The sequence below is a fragment of the Pristiophorus japonicus genome, chromosome 2 (assembly GCF_044704955.1).
Source record: "Pristiophorus japonicus isolate sPriJap1 chromosome 2, sPriJap1.hap1, whole genome shotgun sequence".
Classification (NCBI taxonomy): Eukaryota; Metazoa; Chordata; class Chondrichthyes; family Pristiophoridae; genus Pristiophorus; species Pristiophorus japonicus.
The window spans coordinates 17,871,378-17,897,947 of NC_091978.1; the positions used below are offsets into that span (position 1 = coordinate 17,871,378).

Consider the following 26,570-nt stretch of genomic DNA (forward strand, 5'->3'; position numbering starts at 1 on the left):
TACTCACAGAACAGGAAGATTCACCAAGAAAAAGTTGCCAATGACATGGAGTGAGCAGGACTACGAGTGATTCACCCCACCCTACAACACTCAATGGAAAAGAATTGAATTCTGGGTTTCCTCATTTTATTTTTAGTTGTTCTCAGGATGTGAGCCAATGCGACACTACTGAGACGGCACTTATTGCTGTTCCTTAGTTGCCCTGAAGGGAAAGCTGGACCTTCTCGAGTGGTAATTGCTTGTACAAGTACCAGGCACGAAGAGTAAAGCGCATAGTGTGGGAGTGGAGTCACGTGCAGACCAGTTCTGGTACAGAGTGACAAATTACCTTAGCTACACGATTGTGAGGTTTTAGCTCACAAATTACCACATTTACTTAATCCAATGTTACGTCTTGGCTAGGGCGGAATTCAAACTCGCAAGCTCTGCGTTGACAAATCCATGATCGTAAGCATTATACTGCCAAGGGTTTGTGGAGCACTTAGTGGGCAAAGAAACAAAGAATGATTGTTTTTAACCCACCATGGCCTGCACTTAACCTTGCATTGACATTCCTTCCTAAACCAACACAAGAATGGTGAGACTTCCACTTAAAGTTTCTCATACAGAGGCAGTTCTGCACTGCAGTATGAAAGCCTTACAGTTCCCTATTTCACCTTGCCTTCACTGGCACAGAATTATCAAACTTTAACTTCAGTTCTAAAGAGCTACCACATCTCGTCTCTCTTTTTGGGAGGAATTGGCTTTGCTAAGGTCCTTGACTTCAGCTGTCATTTAGATGTCACCACCATCTTATGTGGATGACTCATCATGAAACCTTAAAGTGGCCACTGTTATTTTTTTTTAAGTTCTATTTCCATCTTATTTCCAATGTCCATAAATAGAGAGCAGTGCTGAAGCCTGAGGCAAATTTTTACTGAGGCAAACATGGATTCGCTGCCCAAAATAAACATGGCTTCCCCCATGATCATGGCCACCCCCACCAACATGGCCGCCTGTCACGAACATGGCCGCCCCTATGAACATGATCGCCCGCCACAAATATGACTGCCTGCCACGAACATGGCCACCACAAAAATTGGTGCCCCCACAAAATGCCTGCCTGTACAAACAAGGCCACCCACCACTCTTAGTATTTTGCAATTACACTGCATCGTGCATTTGTTTGCAAGTCTGCCTCCAGTCCTCCCTCCATCACAAGCTAATGCTCCAAAACTAACTGCTTAATCCACACACTCTGGTGAAATGTGAACGGTATTTTATACAGATATATATACACCAATTTAATAATAAACACTGGCCAGACAGCTCTCAGAAGTAGCGCCACAAGAACCTGAAGCATTCAATACCCAACCCAGTCCAACAACCCTCATTGATGCTTCCAAACACAATCAATAGGTTTCTGTATATGACACTAAAAGTTTGAAATGTTGCAATCCTTCTCTAAACTCAAGCTGAGGTTCAGCTTGGCTCAAATGGTATCTGCGTTGCCTCAGAATCAGGAAGTTAGTAAGTTCAGGCCACAGTCCAGCACTTGACCACATAATTTGGGCTGACACTCCAGTGCTGTTCTCTGCATCATCAGAGAGATTGCCTTTTGCACGTACTTAAAAGAATCCATGGAACTGTTAAAGAAGAACATTCCTCCCAACACAGTAGAAGCAGATTACCCAATATTAGTCCCATCTATGGTTTCTACAACCTTATTGCGTGCACATTGGCTGCCATATTAACAGTGACTCCATTTTGAAAGTAATTCAGTCGATTGCCTGGGTGGGTGCAGTTGCAGCAACACTGAAGGGGACCCAAAATTGCCCCTCTCAAAAAGGGGTGTGAGCATCTCCAGAAGCCGCTAACATGGCACTAAAAGGTTTTCGCCCCGAGGCCAGGCGGCAGAAGTGACCCGCCCAGAATTGATCTCGGAATGGCGGAGGCCCAAACGTGTTTGCGCCGCGTCCCATAATTTTAACAAGCCAACCCCTTTGCGCCCCGCAGGGAAAATTGCTCGGAGCGAGGTTGGCGCAGGTCACAAAGCAGTGGTGGCTGGGGCGCCCCGTCAGCCCTTAAAGGGTGTCGTGGCCGTCGTCTTTTTCTTTTGTCAGCCGGCTTTGTGGTCGGCACGACAATGGCGGCTGCTGGTTCGACCGGACCGCCAACGGACAGTCCGGTTCAAACCCTCTCTGGTGGCCCAGTGGGTGCCACTAAAATGGCTGCAGAGCTCGCAGCGGCGGAGCAGGCTCGAGGAGCCAGGTGGCCTACTCCTGCCCCTATTTCTTATGCTCCTCTTTAAAAGAAGGGGAGGGACATTATGACACGTCAGCGAGCCGAGGCACGTCTGTGCTGCGCTGAACATCGCGCCCCGCGAGCGCCCCGTTACCATCCCCAACAACTTTATTTTTTAAAGAGGCCAATTCCTGGAGATTTAGCCGCCCGTGTCGCCGGGCGCTCCGTTTCCGGATTATTCGAACCGCACGCCCCAAAACTGGCCGCGGGGCAATTTCGGCCCCAAGGGTTTGACACCATCCAGAACAAAGTAGTCCAATTGATTGTCAACCCATCCAATACCTTAAACATTCATTCCCTCCACCACCGGCGCCCCCTGGCTGCAGTGTGTACCATCTACAAGATGCACTGCAGCAACTCGCCAAGGCTTCTTCGACAGCACCACCTAAACCCGCGCCCTCTACCACCTAGCAGGATAAGAGCAGCAGACGCTTGGGAACACCACCACCTGCAAGTTTCCCTCCAAGTCACACACCATCCCGGCTTGTCATATATCGTTGCTCCTTCATCGTCGCTGTGGAAAAATCCTGCTTTCTCTGGCAAGCGTGTCACTAATCAGAGGTTTAAAATAATTGTTAAAATAATAGAGGGAAATTAGGAGAATCTTTTTCACATGGTGGATTGTTAAGATGTGGAACGCACTACCTGAATGTGTGGTGGAGTCAGATACCGTAGGAACTTTCAAAAGGAAACTAGACATGTACTTGAATAATTTTCAAGATTATGGGGATAAAGCAGAGGTTTGGTACTAATTGGATCTCTCTTTCAAAGAGCCAGCACAGGTACGAAGGACTGAATGGCCTCCTTCAGTCCTGTAATCAAGAACAGGAACCATGCCGTTCAATACATTTCAACGGCTAGTCTCTCGGCAAAATGTCGTTTTTGCACGGCTTTTGAAGGAACAGGTCATCTTGGACAGCAGCTTACCTGTGTATGTGCGGTCGCCGGAAGTTGCTGTCAGATTTGTACGGAAATAAAGGCAAGCGCTGTTAGCCTCCCTGTTATTTTTACAACAGAATCCGGCCAGTAACATATTTCATAAGATACAGAGCCGTGTGTAAAGGGAGATAAGACATTCTCTCTGCAATTATGGGAAACATCTATCTATTCGTCATGGTCAGGGCTGAACTGCCTGGCTTTTACTTGCAACTCATAAAATCATACGAGAGACGGTAAGCTGAGGGACACAGATTGAAGATAATTGGCATAAGAACCGAGGCGGAGGGGAGGTGGAGGGTGTGGAGTTGGAGATGAGGAGCATTTTATTTTAAAAAAATGAGTTGTCGTGATCTGGAATTCACTGCCTGAAAGGGCGGTGGAAGCAGATTCAATGGTATCTTTCAAAAGAGAATTGGATAAATACTTGAAGAGGAAAAGATTGTGCAGGGCTATGGGGAAGGAGCAGGGGGGCAGTGGGGCTAATTGTAAAGCTCTACCAGGGAAGCGCGATGGGCCTAATGGCCTTCTTCTGTGCTGTCGATGCCGGAGGGGTTAGTATTGAGGAAAGGGCCACACACGGATCACTGTAGAAATACCACCAATGATGTCTCCGCAAGATCCTGCAAATCCCCTGGGAGTACAGGCGCACCAATGTTAGCGTCTGCTGGGCGGGCCGCATTGTTCACACGCCCGACACAAGACTCCTAAAGCAAGCGCACTACTCGGAACTTCTACACGGCAAGCGAGCCCCAGGTAGACAGAGGAAATGTTTCAAGGACCGCCTCAAAGCCTCCTTAATAAAATGCAGCATTCCCAATGACACCTGGGAGTCCCTGGCCAAAGACCACCCTAAGTGGAGGAAGTGCATCCGGGAGGGCGCTGAGCACCTCGAGTCTCGTCGCCGAGAGCACGCAGAAATCAAGCGCAGGCAGCGGAAGGAGCGTGCGGCAAACCAGGCTCCCCACCCCACCCTTTCCCTCAACCACTGTCTGTCCCACCTGTGACAGAGACTGTAATTCCCGTATTTGACTGTTCAGTCACCTGAGAACTCATTGTTAGAGTGGAAGCAAGTTTTCCTCGATTTTGAGGGACAGCTTATGATGATGACACACGGATAGTGGGAAATGATCACACTGAGATACAGTAGTGGAAGCGTAGCCACAGAAAGAGCCTCCGAGGTAGAGACCAGCTCTCTGCAACGTTCACACAGGAAATTTTAAAAATAAAAATAAAACAAAAGGTTCTGAAATCAAATCGTGCTAGAACCATGACTGCCCTCTGAAGTGGGCATAAAAGATCCCATGGCGCTATTTCGAAGAAGAGCAGGGGAGTTCTCCCCCGGTATCCTGGCCAATATTTATCCCTCAATTAACATGACAAAAAAAAACCAGATTATCTGGCCATTATCACAATGCTGTTAGTGGGAGCTTGCTTGTGCGCAAATTGACTGCCGCGTTTCCTACATTACAACAGTGACTACACTCCAAAAGTACTTCATTGACTGTAAAGCGCTTTGACACGTCCAGTGGTTGTGAAAAGTGCTATATAAATCCAAGTCTTTCTTTCTTTCTTAATGTCCTTTAGGGAAGGAAGTCTGCCGTCCTTACCCAATCTGGGCCTATGTGTGACTCCAGACCACAACAATATGGCTGACTATTAACTGCCCTCTGAAATGGCCTAGCAAGCCTAATCAGTCGTATCAAACCGCTGGGAGAAACAAAAACACATCATAACTTCAGCACCTTCTCAAGGGCAATTAGGAATGAGCAATAAATGCCAACCTTGCCAGCAACACCCACATTCCAGAAATGAATAAGGTTGATCATATTTGTGGCAAGCATTAGGATCAGCTCACCAATCTGAGGGTGGTGGAGTGAATCTTACGCCAGCTCTGTGGAGTTCAGCTGGTTATGGTAAGTTAATGCGGAAGGAGGAGGTGAAGCATGTCTGGAGTAAACATCAATGAGATAATATCAGATAATGTTGCTTTAGTGATGTTGGGTTGAGGGATAAATTTTGGCCAGGACACCATCGGAAGCTTTTCTATTAAATCATGCCCATGGGATCATTTACATCCACCTGAGGGGCTTCAGTTTAACATTTCATCTGAAAGACGGCACTTGCAACACTCACTCAGTACTGATTTTGTGCTCAAGTCTCATAGGGTGGGATTTGAACCCACAACCTCCTGACCCAGAGACAAAAGCATTGCCCACTGAGCCACAGCTGACAGCTAAACCATGGAAGCTCCCTGCCTCAACACCTCAATAATGTGTCTTCACCTCACAGAGGAACATCTCTCCCACCACCCGTTCAAGCCCTATTTCAGGACTAGCAGCACATATATGGCCTGACACTCCGGAGGGAGCTCTGCCCTGCCGAAGGTGCTATCTTTCAGATGAGAAATTAAATCGAGGTCCCGTCTACTCTCTCAGGTGGGTGTTGAAGATGTCACAGCGCTATTTCAAATTAGAGTCGGGGAGTTCAACCAGTATTTATCCCTCAAACAACATCAGTAACAAAAGCAGTTTACCTGGTTGTTATCACATAGCTGTGGGAACTTGCTGTCTGCCGTGTGTCCTACATTAAAAAAGTGACTGTACTTCAAAAGTACTTCATTGGTTGTAATGTACTTTGGGATGTCCTGATATTGTGAAAGATGCTTTATAAATGTAAGTTTATCTTTCCTTTTCTTATTTCTCTTTCCGATAGCAGTAATGACCCTCGTGAGTTCTTGACTGAGATTTTCAACTTACAGCCAGCTTTCTTCAAGGATGAGCACCCTCTAGTGTAGTGTATGTACTGAGTATGCTCACAGGTTTGTAGAGCTGTGTCTACACCGGTACATTCGCGGCCTTCCGTGAGAGGTGGGCACCGGAGGGACTGGAGTGCATCATCACCCCCGACAACCAAGTTTTAATATTACCGTAGTTTCAAAAAGCTTTATTTGTTAATTAGTCGATTATAATGGGGGCACTTAATTTAAGGTGCTACTTTAAAATAGTGTAGAGATGTTGCATTGTGAGTGGCTTAGCCAGTCACGTGATGTTCACAGGACTCAATAAAACCCCAGTCAGTTGGGTCGAGGTCATCCAAGATGAGGTATGCAGTTGTGAGCCTCGTGGATCATCTGGTAATGTGTAGTGTGATTGTTAAACCTTTGTTAATAAACCAACTAATTCTTAATAGCAATGTGTTGCTATGAATTCTGAAGCAAAGAACCCATGAAGCAATACATTAAACTCCAGGAACTGGCCTGAGGCTGTATCGACCTTCACTTCATGGAAAGCCATAAGAGGGAGGGGACTTTTTGTTCTAGTAGTTGGGCCGAATTTACACCCTTGCCCTAGAGTTCAAAGACAATATGGTTACTCAGTCCCCAATAAACTTATCTTGCGTGATCCATGAAACTTTGCAATTGCCTTGCTGTTCTGCAACTATTATGTTAGAACTTCAATTTCAGATGGTTTTATACCTTCTCCGCAGTGACACTGTTAAATAATGTGCATTGTCTAAAAACAATGTCCAGGAATGGGTGGGGTGGGGTGGGGGTGCGTGGGCTTGTCACTTACAACAAAAGCAAGAAAAACAGCTTGCATTTATATAGTACCTTTACCGTAGTAAAACGTCCCAAGGCGCTTCACAGGAGCACAAACAAATCAAAAATTGACACCGAGTCAAAGAAGGAGACATCAGTGAGTGGGAAAAAATTTGGCAGATGAGTATAATGTTGGAAAGTGTGAGGTCATGCACTTTGGCAGAAAAAAAATCAAAGAGCAAGTTATTATTTAAATGGAGAAAGATTTCAAAGAGCTGCAGTACAGCAGGACCTGGGGGTACTTGTGCATGAAACTCAGAAGGATAGTATGCAGGTGCAGGTGATCAGGAAGGCCACTGGTATCTTGGCCTTTATTGCAAAGAGGATGGAGTATAAAAGCAGGAAGTCTTGCTAAAGCTATATAATGTATTGGTGAGGCCACACCTGGAATGCGTGCAATTTTGGTTTCCATATTTACAAAAGAATATACTTACTTTGGAGGCAGTTCAGAGAAGGTTCACTAGGTTGATTCTGGGGATGGACCAAGTCAGCATGGATTTATGAAAGGGAAATCATGCTTGACGAATCTTCTGGAATGTTTTGAGGATGTAACTAGCAGACTGGACAAAGGAGAACCAATGAATGTGGTGTATTTGGACTTTCAAAAGGCTTTTGACAAGGTCCCACACAAGAGATTGGTGTGCAAAATCAAAGCACATGGTATTGGGGATAATGTACTGACGTGGATAGAGAACTGGTTGGCAGACAGGAAGCAGAGATTCGGGAGAAACGGGTCCTTTTCAGAATGGAGTGCCACAAGGCTCAGTGCCGGGACCCCAGCTCTTTAACGATTTAGATGAAGTAATTGAGTGTAATATCTCCAAGTTTGCAGATGACACTAAACTGGGTGGTGGTGTGAGCTGTGAGGAGGACACTAAGAGGCTGCAGGTTGACTTGGACAGGTTAGGTGAGTGGGCAAATGCATGGCAGATAAATGTGAGGTTATCCATTTTGGGGGCAAAAACACGAAGGAAGAATGTTATCTGAATGGCGGAAGATTAGGAAAAGGGGAGGTGCAACGAGACCTGGGTGTCATGGTTCATCAGTCACTGAAAGTGGGCATGCAGGTACAGCAGGCAGTGAAGAAGGCAAATGGTATGTTGGCCTTCATAGCTAGGGGATTTGAGTATAGGAGCAGGGAGGTCTTACTGCAGTTGTACAGGGCCTTAGTGAGGCCTCACCTTGAATATTGTGTTCAGTTTTGGTCTCCTAATCTGAGGAAGGACATTCTTGCTGTTGAGGGAGTGCAGCAAAGATTCACCAGACTGATTCCAGGGATGGCCGGACTGAAATATGAGGAGAGACTGGATCAACTGGGCCTTTATTCACTACAGTCTAGAAGGATGAGAGGGGCTCTCATAGAAACGTATGAGATTCTGACGGGACAGGACAGGTTAGATGCAGGAAGAATATTCCCGATGTTGGGGAAGTCCAGAACAGGATAAGAGGTAGGCCATTTAGGACTGAGATGAGGAGAAACTTCATCACTCAGAGAGTTGTTAACCTGTGGAATTCCCTGCCGCAGAGAGTTGTTGATGCTAGGTCATTGGATATATTCAAGAGGGAGCTAGATATGGCTCTTACGGCTAAGGGGATCAAGGAGTATGGAGAGAAAGCAGGAAAGGAGTACTAACAGAATGATCAGCCATGATCTTATTGAATGGCGGTTCAGGCTTGAAGGTCCGAATGGCCTACTCCTGCACCTATTTTCTATGTTTCTATGAGGCGTTGACTTATTGGGAAAGGTTGAGTAGGTTGGGCCTCTACTCATTGGAATTCAGAAGAATGAGAGGTGATCTTATTGAAACGTATAAGATTATGAGGGGGCTTGACAAGGTGGATGCAGAGAGGATGTTTCCACTAATGGGGGAGACTAGAACTAGAGGGCATCAACTTAGAATAAGGGGCCACCCATTTAAAACAGAGATGAGGAGAAATTTCTTCTCTCAGAAAGTTGTAAATCTGTGGAATTCGCTGCTTCATTTAAGACAGAAATAGACTGTTTCTTAAACGATAAGGAGATAAGTGGTTATGGAGAGCGGGCGGGGAAGTGGACCTGAGTCCATGATCAGATCAGCCATGATCTTATTGAATGGCGGAGCAAGCTCGAGGGGCCGTATGGCCTACTCCTGTTCCTATTTCTTATGTTCTTATGTTCTTATTAGGACAGGTGACCAAATGCTTGGTCAAAGGGGTAGGTTTTAAGCAGCGTCTTAAAAGAGGAACGATTGAAGCGGAGAGCTTCGGGCCTAGTCAGTGGGGAGAGGGGAAGAAAGTGAAGGATGCACGAGGGCTGAGTTGGAGGAACACAGAGATCTCAGAGGGTGCAGGGCTGGAGGAGGTTGTAAAGAAAAGGACGGGTGAGGCCATGGAGGTATTTGAACATGGACATGAAATTCAATGGAGGCATTGGTGGGCTGGGAGCCAATGTAGGTCAGCAAGTACAGGGGTGATGGGTGAATGGGACTTGGCGCGAGTTCGGACAGAGACAGCAGAGTTTTGGATGAGTTCAAATTTACAGAGGGTGGAAGATGGGAGGACGAGTGTGGAACGCTTCTTTCAACGTTCCTCTCTCCTCTTTAGGGAAAACTACAGAATTGACATTTTTAGTAACATTGTTTTTCTCATCTTCAGCCACCAGGAAGCCGGTGTCCTGGCAACAACAAATTGAGTCGACCTTCTGAGCTAGTGCTCCACTGGTGCCCGAGGACGAGTGTGGAACGCTTCTTTCAACATTCCTCTCTCCTCTTTAGGGAAAACTACAGAATTGGAATAATCAAATGTGGAGTTTACAGAAGCATGAATGAATGTTTCAACTGCAGATGAACTGAGATAGGAGCCGAGACAGCAATATCATGCAGGTAATATCCAACACTATTGCAGAGAGCTCACCTATCAGATACAGGCTCCTCTACAGCAGGCATTCATAGGTTGCTCAAGACAATATGTGAATTTATATATAGCACCTTATCATGTCAAAACATCATAAAGTACCTTGCACAATAAACTACTTTTTGAAGTACAGAGACCACTGTATCATAAGCAAACTCATCAATAGACATTAATTAAGACAAATAATCGGTACATCTATGTTTATAGGTGCTGTTAGTCGAGGGGAGAATGTTGGCCTGGAACACCGCGAGAACTCCCTGTTCTTCTAATGCCGTGGGATCCTTAGGGGCCGATATTCGGTGATTTGCGGCACCCGTTAGCCCCGGAGAGGGCTGCTGTCGGACCGCGACGCACCAACCGACGCAGCGGCGCGCTGTCCTCGAATTCCGAAAAAGTCAATGGGGGCAGCGCAAAGAGGTAGCACTGCGCACGCGAGCGCCATTCACGTGATGATGTCATCGAACGTGCAATGCCCCCTTTGGTGCGGCGGTGACAAAATTGAATTGGGATCGCCTGCTTTACCGGCAGGCGCTGTTCCCGACAGAGAAAGCAGTCGGCACATCGGTGATCCTGGGACGGTATCGTCCGGAGAGCGAGGTAAGTTGTGAAATTTCATTTATTTAACTTCTATTTCTTTATGGCAGCAGTGGGAATGTGTGGGTGTCGGGCATTGACATTTTAAGTAACATTGTTTTTCTCATCTTCAGCCACCAGGAAGCTGGTGTCCTGGCAACAACAAATTGAGTCGACCTTCTGAGCTGGTGCTCCACTGGTGCTCGAGGACGAGTGTGGAACGCTTCTTTCAACATTCCTCTCTCCTCTTTAGGGAAAACTACAGAATTTCGTACTTTGGGGCAGTAGACACCGCCCGGCGCTAAAGTTAGCGTCCCGGCGGTGTCACCGCCTCAATGCGGGCAGCACCGAATTTCCACCCCTTAATATTTATCGTTAACCATTGGGAAGAGGCAATGGCTTTAACATCTCGTCCAAAGTACAGTACCTCCAACAATACAGAACTGTCTCAGTTACTGGACAGGATTGATAACCTACATTATATGCTCGACCCTTTGAACATGGCTTGGATCAACAGCATCCACAACCCACGACTCACAATTTTATTAACTAAGTCGGGCTGACAAGCGGTGCACAGTCATTAACACTGGCAGGTTCTTAAATAAAGATGATAAACAGCAAGAAATGCACTGTCGACCTCCACAATCTTGAAGAGGTTTTAAGCTGTGATGTTCCTTCAAAGGGGTGTGACATTCTGAAAGTTAAGCATTACACATAAACAAGACACTAACGGAAATGTTGGGATTAGTCATAGAAGAGAGGACATTCTTGAGATAGACAATAAGATGCTATAGAAATATATGTCTGAAGTTAGATAGATATATATATAGATATGGACGAGAAGGAAGTCTTTTCTGACTCGTACATGCGATACTTTAGTGGCAATGCCAGATAATAGAAATTATTCAGAATCACCAGTCACGGAAGATGTCAGTCATAGCTCAGTGGGTATCACTCTTGCCTCTGAGTTACAAGGTTGCTGGTTCAAGTCCTGTTCCAGGGACTTGAGCACAAAAATCCAGGCTGACCCTTCCAGTGCAGTACTGAGGGAGCACTGCACTGTCGGAAGTGCCACATTTCAGATGAAATGTTATACCGAGGTCCTCAGGTGGATGTAAAAGATCCCATGGTGCTATTTTGAAGAAGATCAATGGATTTCTCCCTGGTGTCTTGGCCAATATTTATCCCTCACTCAGCATCACTAAAAACAGATTATCTGGTCATTATCACATTGCTGACAGACACACCAATGTTAGTGTCCTCGATCAGGCCAACATCTCCAGTATCGAAACACTGACTACACTCGACCAGCTGCGTTGGGTGGGCCACATTGTCCGCATGCCCAACACAAGACTCCCAAAGCAAGCGCTCTACTTGGAACTCCTACACGGCAGGCGATCCCAAGGTGGGTGGAGGAAGCGTTTCAAGGACACCCTCAAAGCCTCCTTGATAAAGTGCAACATCCCCACCGACACCTGGGAGTCTCTGGCCAAAGACCGCCCTAAGTGGAGGAAGAGCATCCGGGAGGGCGCTGAGCACCTCGAGTCTCATCGCCGAGAGGATGCAGAAAACAAGCGCAGGCAGCGGAAGGAGTGTGCGACAAACCAGAATCCCCACCCACCCTTTCCTTCAGCCTGTGACAGAGACTGTAATTCCCATATTGGACTGCTCAGTCACCTGAGAACTCACTTTTAGAGTAGAAGCAAGTCTTTCTCGATTTCGAGGGACTGCCTATGATGATGATGTGCAGTAATTGTCCGCCGCGTTGCCTACATTACAACAGTGACTACACTCCAAAAGTACTTCACTGGCTGTAAAATGCACTGGAATATCACGAGAGATGCTATATAAATGCTATTTCTTTCAGTAACCCACGAGTAGTTCTGATGTCTCATTTGTGAATTAAGTATCGATAGTGTTCAAAATTTCTCCTACTGTAATATGAATTCGTACTGATAAATATGAGTGGCAACCAGCAGCAATTCTATCCACTTGGGACACTTTTTTCATTAAATCAAATTCTTGGGTTGTTGCAATGACAGTTGGATTTGCCCTTTTGTTATGGTTCACTGCCAGGTTTCAAGAGGTAGGAGGCCCTGCTATTGGTTACAGTGAATGTCAGGGCCTGGCCTCTGATTCACAATAGATGAAGTTCCTTATTTTGTTGAGGAGTTATGAACTTCCATTTAAAGGGGCAAGGTCTTTCTGAGATGTTCTGACGCCAGCCGCATCAAAAGCTGCTACTACAACATGACTGCACTAAAACTCGGGCTGCCCGTGTCCTAACTCGCACCAAGTCCTGCTCACCCATCACGCCTGTGCTCGCTGACCTACATTGGTTCCCGGTTAAGCAATGCCTCTTTTTCCAAATCCTCATCCTTGTTTTCAAATCCCTCCATGGCCCTCGCCCCTCCCTATCTCTGTAATCTCCTCCAGCCCCACAATCCCCCCAAGATGTCTGCGCTCTTCTAATGCTGCCTTCTTGAGCATCCCTGATTATAATCGCTCAACCATTGGTGGCCGTGCCTTCTGCTGCCTGGGCCCCAAGCTCTGGAACTCCCTGCCTAAACCTCTCCGCCTCTCTCCCTCTCTTTCCTCCTTCAAGACGCTCCTTAAAAACCTACCTCTTTGATCAAGTTTTTGGTCACCTGCGCTAATTTCTACTTAGGCGGCTCGCTGTCAAATTTTTATCTCATAATACTGCTGTGAAGCGCCTTGGGATGTTTCACTACGTTAAAGCCGCTAGATAAATGCAAGTTGTTGTTGTTGTAAAGCATAGTTGCCACGTGGCATAATTGTGACAAAGGTTATGGAGGGGAAATTGGCCTCCTTTGCGCCTTCCGTTAGCATCTCCGGGGGGGGGGGGGGGCGATAATGGGGCACTAGCATCCCTGCGACCGGACCTGGACTCCCGCGAACTTGCCTTGGAGATTTGCGGTGGCGGTAACCCCCTAGCGCCCCGGAGTTCGTGACGTCATCCGATGCGTAGCGACCCCGGTACCGCCCCGGATGCGAAATTCAATTCTGCCCCGATGTAGCATCGCCGGGGGGGTCAACAGCGGCAGCTGCAGGAGGCGCTGTAAGGTCGGCCGGCCACTTGGGGAGCGGCATTTCAAGCGATGGCCGGTGAGGTAAGTGAAAAATCTTTTCACAACCTTCTGTGTATTTTTATTTTCTTTTTCTTCTGTCGCGATTGATCAGCACTCTTCCTCAAAAGTTATCACCCCAAGCAGGGTGCCACGCAATTCCTAGCCCTATGTCTGCATTCTGATATTCTCCCGTAAACTGGTTAAGGCCATTGTTACAGCAACAGATAAAGGTATCTCATGCAATGGGATATGCAATATGTATTCCAATGTGAAATATTGACACATTAATTATTATTATCATCGCACTGCATGGCTTCAGAATGATGCTGCAGGGGCTTCAGTTATGTGGAGATGTGGTGAGGCTGGAGAAACTGGGCTCGTCACCTTAGAGCAGAGAAGGTTGAGGGGAGATTTAACAGGGGTGTTCAGAATTATCAGGGGCTTCGATAGAGTAAATGAGAAACTGTTTCAAGTGGCAGGTGGGTCGGTAAAAAGAGGACACAGATTTCAGGTAATTGGCAAAAGAACCAGAGGGGAAATGAGGGGGAAAAGTTTTACGCAGTGAGTCGTTGTGATCTGGGACACACTGCCTGAACGGGGGTTGGAAGCAGATTCAATAGGAAAAAGGGAATTGGGAAAAATACTTGAAAAGAAAAACATTTTTCAGAGCGATGGGGAAAAGAACAGGGGCAGTGGGACTAATTGGATCGCTCTGTCAAAGAGCCAGCACAGGCACAATAGGTCAAATGGTCTCCTTCTGTGCTGTGTGGCTCTATTCTAACCCAACTGATCCATTAAAAATCAGAAGTCATTTATGTACCCCCCCCCCACCCCCCTCCACTTCCCCACTCTGTTTCTAAACATGCTGACTGCCGCAGGGGCCGAGATGCATTGACAGCCTCCAGTGCGTTGTTCAAGTGAAAAGGCCGTGCCTTCTGTTGCCTCGGCCCCAAGCTCTGTAATTCCATCCCTTAAACCTCTCTGCCTCTCTGCCGCTCATTTCTCCTTCAAGACGCTCTTTAAAACCTACCTCTTTGACCAAGCTTTTGGTTACCTGCGCTAATTTCTACTTATGCAGATTGGTGTCCCAAAATTTTAATCTCATAATACTCCTGTGAAGTGCCTTGGGAGGTTTCACTACGTTAAAGGCACTATATAAATGCAAAATATTGTTGTTTCTTGGGGGGGTGGGGTAGATTTTAACGCCAGGCATGGGGACGGGCAGGCATAGAAACATAGAAACATAGAAAATAGGTGCAGGAGTAGGCCAATCGGCCCTTCTAGCCTGCACCGCCATTCAATGAGTTCATGGCTGAACATTTAACTTCAGTACCCCATTCCTGCTTTCTCGCCATACCCCTTGATCCCCCTAGTAGTAAGGACCTCATCTAACTCCTTTTTGAATATATTTAGTGAATTGGCCTCAACAACTTTCAGTGGTAGAGAATTCCACAGGTTCACCACTCTCTGGGTGAAGAAGTTCCTCCGCATCTCGGTCCTAAATGGCTTACCCCTTATCCTTAGATTGTGACCTCTGGTTCTGGACTTCCCCAACATTGGGAACATTCTTCCTGCATCTAACCTGTCTAACCCCGTCAGAATTTTAAATGTTTCTATGAGGTCCCCTCTCATTCTTCTGAACTCCAGTGAATACAAGCCCAGTTGATCCAGTCTTTCTTGATAGGTCAGTCCCGCCATCCCGGGAATCAGTCTGGTGAACCTTCGCTGCACTCCCTCAATAGCAAGAATGTCCTTCCTCAGGTTAGGAGACCAAAACTGTACACAATACTCCAGGTGTGGCCTCACCAATGCCCTGTACAACTGTAGCAACACCTCCCTGCCCCTGTACTCAAATCCCCTTGCTATGAAGGCCAACATGCCATTTGCTTTCTTAACCGCCTGCTGCACCTGCATGCCAACCTTCAATGACTGATGTACCATGACACCCAGGTCTCTTTGCACCTCCCCTTTTCCTAATCTGTCACCATTCAGATAATAGTCTGTCTCTCTGTTTTTACCACCAAAGTGGATAACCTCACATTTATCCACATTATACTTCATCTGCCATGCATTTGCCCACTCACCTAACCTATCCAAGTCGCTCTCCAGCCTCACAGCATCCTCCTCGCAGCTCACACTGCCACCCAACTTAGTGTCATCCGCAAATTTGGAGATACTACATTTAATCCCCTCATCTAAATCATTAATGTACAGTGTAAACAGCTGGGGCCCCAGCACAGAACCTTGCGGTACCCCACTAGTCACTGCCTGCCATTCTGAAAAGTACCCATTTACTCCTACTCTTTGCTTCCTGTCTGACAACCAGTTCTCAATCCATGTCAGTACACTACCCCCAATCCCATGTGCTCTAACTTTGCACATCAATCTCTTGTGTGGGACCTTGTCGAACGCCTTCTGAAAGTCCAAATATACCACATCAACTGGTTCTCCCTTATCCACTCTACTGGAAACATCCTCAAAAAATTCTAGAAGATTTGTCAAGCATGATTTCCCTTTCACAAATCCATGCTGACTTGGACCTATCATGTCACCTCTTTCCAAATGCACTGCTATGACATCCTTAATAATTGATTCCATCATTTTACCCACTACCGATATCAGGCTGACCGGTCTATAATTCCCTGTTTTCTCTCTCCCTCCTTTTTTAAAAAGTGGGGTTACATTGGCTACCCTCCACTCCATAGGAACTGATCCAGAGTCAATGGAATGTTGGAAAATGACTGTCAACGCATCCACTATTTCCAAGGCCACCTCCTTAAGTACTCTGGGATGCAGTCCATCAGGCCCTGGGGATTTATCGGCCTTCAATCCCATCAATTTCCCCAACACAATTTCCCGGCTAATAAGGATTTCCCTCAGTTCCTCCTCCTTACTAGACCCCCCGACCCCTTTTATAACCGGAAGGTTGTTCGTGTCCTCCTTCGTGAATACCGAACCAAAGTACTTGTTCAATTGGTCCGCCATTTCTTTGTTCCCCGTTATGACTTCCCCTGATTCTGACTGCAGAGGACCTACGTTTGTCTTTACTAACCTTTTTCTCTTTACATATCTATAGAAACTTTTGTTTGCAGTGGGCAAAGCCCTGGAGGAAGGCCCGAGCCACTTTGTTGGCCTCGTTACCATGTCGTTACCATGTCGACCAGCCATTCCCGAACATGTGGCCCGCTAATTGCCGCCAGCTCCAGGCCGGCCCGGAGTGGGACAAGGCCAGAAGGTAGGTTAGGATCGGAGGAAGGCGATCGTCGAGACTCGGAGCCTCGGGCTGCAGAGGATCACTGGACCCACAATAATAATAATTACACTCGTGATTTTGGGGCCTCTCCCTGTTCACTGCCCGGTCCAGCTGGGCACAGCATGCACAGCTCAAGCTCTGCCCAGTTGTTCCTATAAATAGCACTGGGTTCCATGTACTGCACAGGGCACATATATTTGCATCCAGCAACCAAATTTTAATTTGATCCATTTAATCTTCAAAGTTTAATTTGTTAATCTGTCAGTTTTAGTGCCCCCTTTAATCAAGGGGCACTTGATTATTGGTTCAACAAAATAGTTGTAGAGCTGTTGAGTTGGGAGTGGCTTAGCCAGTCACGTGATGTTCACAAGAGTCAATAAAACCCCAGCCAGTTCGGGTCAGGGGACCCACGATTAGACAGGTGTTTGTGAGCCTGGTGAATGAACTGGCAATGTGATTGATAAACCTTTGCTAATAAACCAACTTGTTCTTATTAAACCTTTGCTAATAAACCAACTTGTTCTTAAGAAGAAAAAAATGAGGCTTCCTCCTGAATCAGGCAGACACCTGGGCCACCCGACGGAAGACCTCGGTAAGCATGGCGTTGCAGCTCTGACTGTAAATGGTGCACAGCAATTTTAAAACTGCCACCAGCCCGTTTCCACTGTGCAATCCGAGATAAAATCAACAACTTATATTTATATAGCCGCCTTGAACGTAGTGAAACGTCCCAAGGTGCTTCACAGGAGTGTTATGAGATTAAAAATTTGACACCAAGCCGCATAAAGAGAAATTAAGGCAGGTGACCAAAAGCTTGGTCAAAGAGGTAGGTTTTAAGGTCTTCTCACAGTCAGAACATTTAAAAAGGTCTCTTATCAGAGTGAAAACGTTGGTGTTCATGGAAGTGTGATGACTGAAAAACTCTCTTCCCACACACGGAGCAGGTGAACTGCCTCTCGCCGGCGCTCCTTGAAGGAGGAAAGAGACGTAGAGAGGCGGAGAGAATTAGGGAGGGAGTTCCAGAGCTTGGAGCCTAGGCAACAGAAGGCATGGCCACCAATGGTTGAGCGATTATAATCTGGGATGCTCAGGAGGGCAGAATTAGAGGAGCGCAGACATCTCGCCCTGCCACGTGTTGGGCTGGACAGGGAGTGTCAAGCAGCAATTCGACTGTAGACCTCACACCTGCACCTACCAGCAGGGCTCACGCTGACAAGCAGGTACCCCAGCTGATTTCCAATCCCCCCCTCCCTCCCCCGCCCTTCAGCTGACTTGGTACAGGCCAAGTAGTGAACATGGGGCCTTCCCGATTTGTATGGCTCAATACCACACCGAGCAGTGCAGTTACCAACTGTGGCGACATAAAAACATAGGAATTAGGAGCAGGAGTAGGCCTCGAGCCTGCTCTGCCATTCAGTAAGATCATGGCTGATCTTGGGCTGCTACTCCACTTTCCCGCCCGATCCCCATCTCCCTTGATTCCCTTAATATGCAAAAATCTAGCGATCTCAGTCTTGAATTTTCTCAACGAACTGAGAATCCACAGCCCTCTGAGGTAGAGAATTCCAAAGATTCACCATCCACTGAGTGAAGAAATTTCTCCTCATCTCAGTCCTAAATTGCAAGAGTGACTACACTCCAAAAGTATTTAATTGGCTGTAAAGCGCTTTGAGATGTCCAGCGATCGTGAAAGGCGCTATATAAATCCAAGTCTTTCTTTTCTTTCTAAATGGCCGACCCCTTATCCTGAGACTGTGACCCCTAGTTCTAGACTTCCCAGCCAGGGGAAACATCCTCTCAGCACCTACCCTGAGAAGCCCTCTAATAGTTTTATACGTTTCAAAGAGACTTTGAATGACAAATTAAAAACATGTTCCCATTCAAAAAGAAAATATCAATTAAATCTTAGAGGGAAACCTACAATTGTATTTGGCTGTCCCCAGACACCCCCTTCATAAAGAAGGGACAATATATATAATTTTAATAGGTAATCAGGACAATACCACAAACATTGTTCGAATTCTGTTACCGCCCCAGTGCTATTTATAACGCCAACTAGACGAAGTTTGTGCTGTGCATGCTCTGCCCAGTTAAAGCGGGTCGTGATCAGTGAGAGGCCTCAAAATCCTAAGCATAAAATCATGATGGCTTATCAACTTAAAATAGTCCTTTCAGCTCCTTCTAGCCAAACAGCCTGTTGAACGCTCAGACTCGCACGATACAATCTGCAGCTAATCAATGCCGCAAGAACATAAAATTCTCACAAACCTTCAAGCCACTTGCCAAAAGCTGCTGATAAGTTGTACTGAACTTTATAAAGTGACCTCTTCTCATCCCTTCTCTCTCTCTCTCTCTGTATGGTCAGTCCTTTAATTAAAGTAACATTTTTTTTCCAGGCCCAAGTCTCCTTTCACCCTCATGCTTGCCCCTCAGGTACAGAAGGGAACGAAGGATTGTACTTCCCCCCCCTCTCGGCGATATAAGGTGTCCGACACCAGGCACCGTGCTCAGAGCCTCTGAAATTTTAGTTAAGTGTTTCTGTTTGTCGGACTTAAGAGTGCACCGTCGCTCTGCGTAGAGCCACACCCCACTTAGTTACGCCAAGTGTCACGGCTCAGGGATTCCCAAACGCACGCTGGTGTTTAACCAGCTAAAGCTGCGCACCTTGCCAGCACACATGGTAACCTTCCTGCAGCGAGGACCACCCTGCCCAACACGGCATCTGTGTTTCCTTCTATCTGAAGTGTTTCCTTAATGCGCGTTGCAGTTATTAAAGAGAGCGTTTCAGTATGAATGGCACTGTCACGCTCAGAGCCTATAATTCGCACAGTTACAACTACCCGGTGACTACTTCTGCTGCAGGGCGAATTGGTGCTTGTCTTCCTTCTTCGGATGCAGGCACCGAGTTGAATGGACTACTTTACTTGCTCTGCACTGCTGGAGGGACCATTGTACATTGTCGGACGGCTTGTAATCCTCATACCCTGGATATTATTTTCCTTTTGCAATCGCATTACTTGTTTTGAACCACATCCTGTTCTCGTTATCCGTTTTTTTGTTTCTACTCAGCTGGCCAGGAAATAACTGCTGCTCGACTCCTCTGTGTGTTACAAGTATCAACGAATGCTACCGATGACACTTTCCCGAGGCAATACTTTAAAATGAGCACACAATCACACACAGTTCATCAGAACTCACCAACTCCATATTTGGCATCCAAAGTACGAATCCAGGAAAGCATGTCTTGTGTGCTTGAGCAAAACAAAAAGCCCTCAAAAAGTTTTTTAAGGACTGTCCGCTCCCAATACTCCGTTCAGTGCAAGAGTCAAGACACAAGCCAATCACATGCTTAAACCACGTCACACTTTTACCGAGGCAGAAAGGAAGCTTTTATCAGCAGAGAATTGATAGGTTCATACGTGAATCGAGGATACTATGTGTTCCAATTCTTTGTCATCCTACAATTCATGATAAATGTTGGCTGCATATTTTCTCTGTAATGTTTTTTTCCATTCACAGCCAGTCATACCCAGCTGGCAGATTAACCCTTGCATGACTCCTCTCGGGCTAAAACGCTTATTGATCGAGCCTAGGACCACAAACAATACTGCAATGCCCAAACCCTGGGACCAAGTAGCGGTTAACCCTTTCAACACCCTAAGCCTATATAGAATGTAAAATCATGAATCCTAGAAAACTGATCCAGAAAACAAGCTGCTGAATTGAAGAATTACTTAAAGAATCGGGGCACTTACAATCCTTGATTCGCTATTCAAATAGCACCTGAAAACAACAACAACTTGCATTTATATAGTGCCTTTAACATAGTGAAACGTCCCAAGGTGCTTCACATCAACATGATAAGATTAAAAATTTGACACCGAGCCACATAAGTAGAAATTAGCGCAGGTCAGGAAGCACAGGGGGTGATTGGTGAACAGGTCTTGGTGTGAGTTAGGACACGGGCAGCCAAGTTCCGGATCACCTCTAGTTTAAGTATGGTAGAATGTGAGAGGCCGGCCAGGAGTATGTTGGAATGGTCAAGAAAAATGCAGGGAACAGAATCAACCCCTGTACATGGCCTTCTTTGACCTCACAAAGGCCTTCGACACTGTCAACCAGGACAGATTATGGAGTGTCCTCCTCAAATTCGGCTGCCCTCAAAGGTTTGCTACGATCCTTCGCCTGCTTCACGATGACATGCAAGCCGTGATCCCGACCAACCGATCCATCACAGGCCCAATCCAATCCAATTAAAAAGTAGGACCTCAAAAGTAGTAATCTCGGGATTGCTACCAGTGCCACGTGCTAGTCAGAGTAGGAATCGCAGGATAGCGCAGATGAATACATGGCTTGAGCAGTGGTGCAGCAGGGAGGGATTCAAATTCTTGGGGCATTGGAACCGGTTCTGGGGGAGGTGGGACCAGTACAAACCGGACGGTCTGCACCTGGGCAGGTCCGGAACCAATGTCCTAGGGGGAGTGTTTGCTAGTGCTGTTGGGGAGGAGTTAAACTAATATTGCAGGGGGATGGGAACCTATACAGGGAGACAGAGGGAGACAAAAAGGAAGCAAAAGCAAAAGACAGAAAGGAGATGAGGAAAAGTGGAGGGCAGAGAAACCCAAGGCAAAAAACAAAAAGGGCCACTGTACAGCAAAATTCTAAAAGGACAAAGGGTGTTAAAAAAACAAGCCTGAAGGCTTTGTGTCTTAATGCAAGGAGTATCCGCAATAAGGTGGATGAATTAATTGTGCAAATAGATGTTAACAAATATGATGTGATTGGGATTACGGAGACGTGGCTCCAGGATGATCAGGGCTGGGAACTCAACATCCAGGGGTATTCAACATTCAGGAAGGATAGAATAAAAGGAAAAGGAGGTGGGGTAGCATTACTGGTTAAAGAGGAGATTAATGCAATAGTTAGGAAAGACATTAGCTTGGATGATGTGGAATCTATATGGGTGGAGCTGCAGAACACTAAAGGGCAAAAATCGTTAGTGGGAGTTGTGTACAGACCTCCAAACAGTAGTAGTGATGTTGGGGAGGGCATCAAACAGGAAATTAGGAGTGCATGCAATAAAGGTGCAACAGTTATAATGGGTGACTTTAATATACACATAGATTGGGCTAGCCAAACTGGAAGCAATACGGTGGAGGAGGATTTCCTGGAATGCATAAGGGATGGTTTTCTAGACCAATATGTCGAGGAACCAACTAGGGGGGAGGCCATCTTAGACTGGGTGTTGTGTAATGAGAGAGGATTAATTAGCAATCTCATTGTGCGAGGCCCCTTGGGGAAGAGTGACCATAATATGGTGGAATTCTGCATTAGGATGGAGAATGAAACAGTTAATTCAGAGACCATGGTCCAGAACTTAAAGAAGGGTAACTTTGAAGGTATGAGGCATGAATTGGCTAAGATAGATTGGCTAATGATACTTAAGGGGTTGACTGTGGATGGGCAATGGCAGACATTTAGAGAACGCATGGATGAATTACAACAATTGTACATTCCTGTCTGGCGTAAAAATAAAAAAGGGAAGGTGGCTCAACCGTGGCTATCTAGGGAAATCAGGGATAGTATTAAAGCCAAGGAAGTGGCATACAAATTGGCCAGAAATAGCAGCGAACCTGAGGACTGGGAGAAATTTAGAACTCAGCAGAGGAGGACAAAGGGTTTGATTAGGGCAGGGAAAATGGAGTACGAGAAGAAGCTTGCAGGGAACATTAAGGCGGATTGCAAAAGTTTCTATAGGTATGTAAAGAGAAAGAGGTTAGTAAAAACAAACGTAGGTCCCCTGCAGTCAGAATTAGGGGAAGTCATAACGGGGAACAAAGAAATGGCAAGACCAATTGAACAAGTACTTTGGTTCAGTATTCACTAAGGAGGACACAAACAACCTTCCGGATATAAAAGTGGTCAGAGGGTCTATTAAAGAGGAGGAACTGAGGGAAATCTTTATTAGTCGGGAAATTGTGTTGGGGAAATTGATGGGATTGAAGGCCGATAAATCCCCAGGGCCTGATGGACTGCATCCCAGAGTACTTAAGGAGGTGGCCTTGGAAATAGCGGATGCATTGACAGTCATTTTCCAACATTCCATTGACTCTGGATCAGTTCCTATCGAGTGGAGGGTAGCCAATGTAACCCCACTTTTTAAAAAAGGAGGGAGAGAGAAAGCAGGGAATTATAGACCGGTCAGCCTGACCTCAGTAGTGGGTAAAATGATGGAATCAATTATTAAGGATGTCATAGCAGCGCATTTGGAAAATGGTGACATGATAGGTCCAAGTCAGCATGGATTTGTAAAAGGGAGATCATGCTTGACAAATCTTCTGGAATTTTTTGAGGATGTTTCCAATAAAGTGGACAAAGGAGTACCAGTTGATGTGGTATATTTGGACTTTCAGAAGGCTTTCGACAAGGTCCCACACAGGAGATTAATGTGCAAAGTTAAAGCACATGGGATTGGGGGTAGTGTGCTGACGTGGATTGAGAACTGGTTGTCAGACAGGAAGCAAAGAGTAGGAGTAAATGGGTACTTTTCGGAATGGCAGGCAGTGACTAGTGGGGTACCGCAGGGTTCTGTGCTGGGGCCCCAGCTGTTTACATTATACATTAATGATTTAGACGAAGGGATTAAATGTAGTATCTCCAAATTTGCGGATGACACTAAGTTGGGTGGCAGTGTGAGCTGCGAGGAGGATGCTATGAGGCTACAGAGTGACTTGGATAGGTTAGGTGAGTGGGCAAATGCGTGGCAGATGAAGTATAATGTGGATAAATGTGAGGTTATCCACTTTGGTGGTAAAAACAGAGAGACAGACTATTATCTGAATGGTGACAGATTAGGAAAAGGGAAGGTGCAACGAGACCTGGGTGTCATGGTACATCAGTCATTGAAGGTTGGCATGCAGGTACAGCAGGCGGTTAAGAAAGCAAATGGCATGTTGGCCTTCATAGCGAGGGGATTTGAGTACAGGGGCAGGGAGGTGTTGCTACAGTTGTACAGGGCCTTGGTGAGGCCACACCTGGAGTATTGTGTACAGTTTTGGTCTCCTAACTTGAGGAAGGACATACTTGCTGTTGAGGGAGTGCAGCGAAGATTCACCAGACTGATTCCCGGGATGGTGGGACTGACCTATCAAGAAAGACTGAATCAACTGGGCTTGTATTCACTGGAGTTCAGAAGAGTGAGAGGGGACCTCATAGAAACGTTTAAAATTCTGACGGGTTTGGACAGGTTGGATGCAGGAAGAATGTTCCCAATGTTGGGGAAGTCCAGAACCAGGGGTCACAGGGGTAAGCCATTTAGGACCGAGATAAGGAGAAACTTCTTCACCCAGAGAGTGGTGAACCTGTGGAATTCTCTACCACAGGAAGTAGTTGAGGCCAATTCACTAAATATATTCAAAAGGGAGTTAGATGAAGTCCTTAGTACTCGGGGGATCAAGGGGTATGGCGTGAAAGCAGGAAGTGGGTACTGAAGTTTCATGTTCAGCCATGAACTCGTTGAATGGCGGTGCAGGCTAGAGGGGCTGAATGGCCTGCTCCTGCACCTATTTTCTATGTTTCTATGTTTCTATGGACTGGTGTCATCGAACCAACGCTCTTTTGGATCTTCATTGCTGCAATGCTCCATCTCACTCTCAATAAACTCCCCGCTGGAGTAGAGCTAATCTACAGAAGAAACGGGAAATTGTTCAACCTGCAACGCCTCCAGTCCAGATCCAGGGTCGTCCCATCCTCTGTCATTGAATTACCGTATGCAGACGACGCTTGCGTTTGCTCACACTCGGAGGTCGAACTCCAAACCATCGTCAACACCTTCATTGAGGCGTACAAGCATATGGGCCTTACATTAAGCATTCGTAAGACAAAGGTTCTCTACCAATTTGCCCCTGTCATACAGTACTGCTCCCCGAGTATCAAGATCCATGACGAGGCCTTGGACGACATGGACCATTTTTCATACCTCGGGAGCCTACTGTCTACAAGAGCAGACACTGATGATGAAGTCCAACACTGCTTTCAGTGTGCCAGCGCAGCCTTCGGTCGCCTGGGGAAGAGAATGTTTGAAGACCAGGATCTCAAACCCGACACACCAAGCTTATGGTCGACAGAGCAGTAGTGATACCTGCCCTCCTGTATGGCTCAGAGACATGGACTATGTACAGCAGACACCTCAAAGCACTGGAGAAGTACCACCAGTGCTGCCTCCGCAATATCCTGCAAATCCATTGGCAGGATAGGTGCACCAACGTCAGTGTTCTCACTCAGACCAACATCCCCAGCAGTGAAGCATTGACCACGCTCGATCAGCTCCGATGGACGGGCCACATTGTCCGCATGCCCGATACGAGACTCCCAAAGCAAGCGCTCTACTCAGAGCTCCGACACGACAAGCGAGTCCCAGGTGGACAGAGGAAACATTTCAAGGGCACCCTCAAAGTCTCCTTGATAAAGTGCAACATCCCCACCGACTCCTGGGAGTCCCTGGCCCAAGACAGCCCAAAATGGAGGAGAAGCATCCGGGAAGGCGCCGAACACCTCGAGCCTCTTCACCGGGAGCACGCGGAAGCCAAGTGCAAACAGCGGAAGGATCGTACGACAACCCGAGCACCCCACCCACCCGTCCCTCCAACCACCATCTGCCCCACCTGTGACAGAGACTGTAGGTCCCGCATTGGACTCATTAGTCATTTGAGAATTCATACTGTGAAAGCAAGTCATCTTCGACTCCGAGGGACTGCCTAAGAAGAAGGAGGAATAGTCGTCTAGAGGTAACAAAGGCATGGATGAGGGCTTCAGCAGCGGATAAGCTAAGGCAGAGGCGGAGATGGGCGATGTTACAGAGGTGGAAATAGGCGGCCTTAGTTATGCTGCGGGAAAGGGAGTAGATGGGTTAATATTTCAGGTAACAATCCTTCACCAGATCTAAAGAGTCTATATTGAAATACTTAGCGTATTATTTTCTCTTCCGATGCAAGCGGACCTGCTTTTTAATTCCAGAGTTTTCAGAGAGATCGATAGATATTAGAACCACACCGCACAGAAGGAAGCTGCTTGGCCCATCGTGCCTGTGCTAACTCTTTGAAAGAGCTGTCCAATTAGTTCTGTTTTCCGGCTCTTTCCCATGGCTCAGCAATAGTTTTTCCTTTTTAAGTATATATCTGATTCCCTTTTGAAAGAGACTATTGAATCGAGTGAATCTCGTGGGTCTAGTGAGAAGGAGGAACTGAAGGATATCCTTATTAGGCAGGAAATTGTGTTAGGGAAATTGATGGGATTGAAGGCCGATAAATCCCCGGGGTCTGATAGTCTGCAACCCAGAGTGCTTAAGGAAGTGGCCCTAATAATGGATGCATTGGTGATCATTTTCCAACAGTCTATCGACTCTGGATTAGTTCCCATGGACTGGAGGGTAGCTAATGTAACACCACTTTTTAAAAAAGGAGCGAGAGAGAAAACGGGGAATTATAGACCGGTTAGCTTGACATCAATAGTGGGAAAAATGTTGGAATCGATCATGAAGGACAAAATAGCAACGCATTTGGAAACCGGTGACAGGGTCGGATCAAGTCAGCATGGATTTATGAAAGGGAAATCATGCTTGACGAACCTTCTGGAATTTTTTGAGGATGTAACTAGCAGAGTAAACAAGGGAGAACCAGTGGATGTGGTGTATTTGGACTTTCAGAAGGCTTTTGACAAGGTACCGCACAAGAGATTGGTGTGCAAAGTCGAAGCACATGGTATTGGGTGTAATATACTGACGTGGATAGGGAACTGGTTGGCAGACAGGAAGCAGAGATAAACGGGTCCTTTTCAGAATGGCAGGCAGTGACTAGTGCTCAGTGCAGGGATCCCAGCTCTTTACAATGTACAGTAACGATTTGGATGAAGGAATAGAGTGTAATATCTCCAAGTTTGCAGATGA

The 26,570-nt window shown here is 46.5% G+C and overlaps 1 protein-coding gene across 2 annotated transcripts in view; it reads right to left on the bottom strand.

Moving 5' to 3' along the window:
• The window catches only part of LOC139236054 (dedicator of cytokinesis protein 2-like), a 1,544,097-nt gene extending 1,524,122 nt beyond the window's left edge, over positions 1-19,975 (bottom strand). For both annotated transcript variants that reach the window (XM_070866795.1, XM_070866794.1), the window contains exon 1: positions 19,826-19,975. In XM_070866795.1, the coding sequence (XP_070722896.1) occupies positions 19,826-19,868 (43 nt within the window). In that variant the 5' untranslated portion in view covers positions 19,869-19,975. The remainder of the gene's footprint in view (positions 1-19,825) is intronic.
• Positions 19,976-26,570: the final 6,595 nt, after the last annotated feature.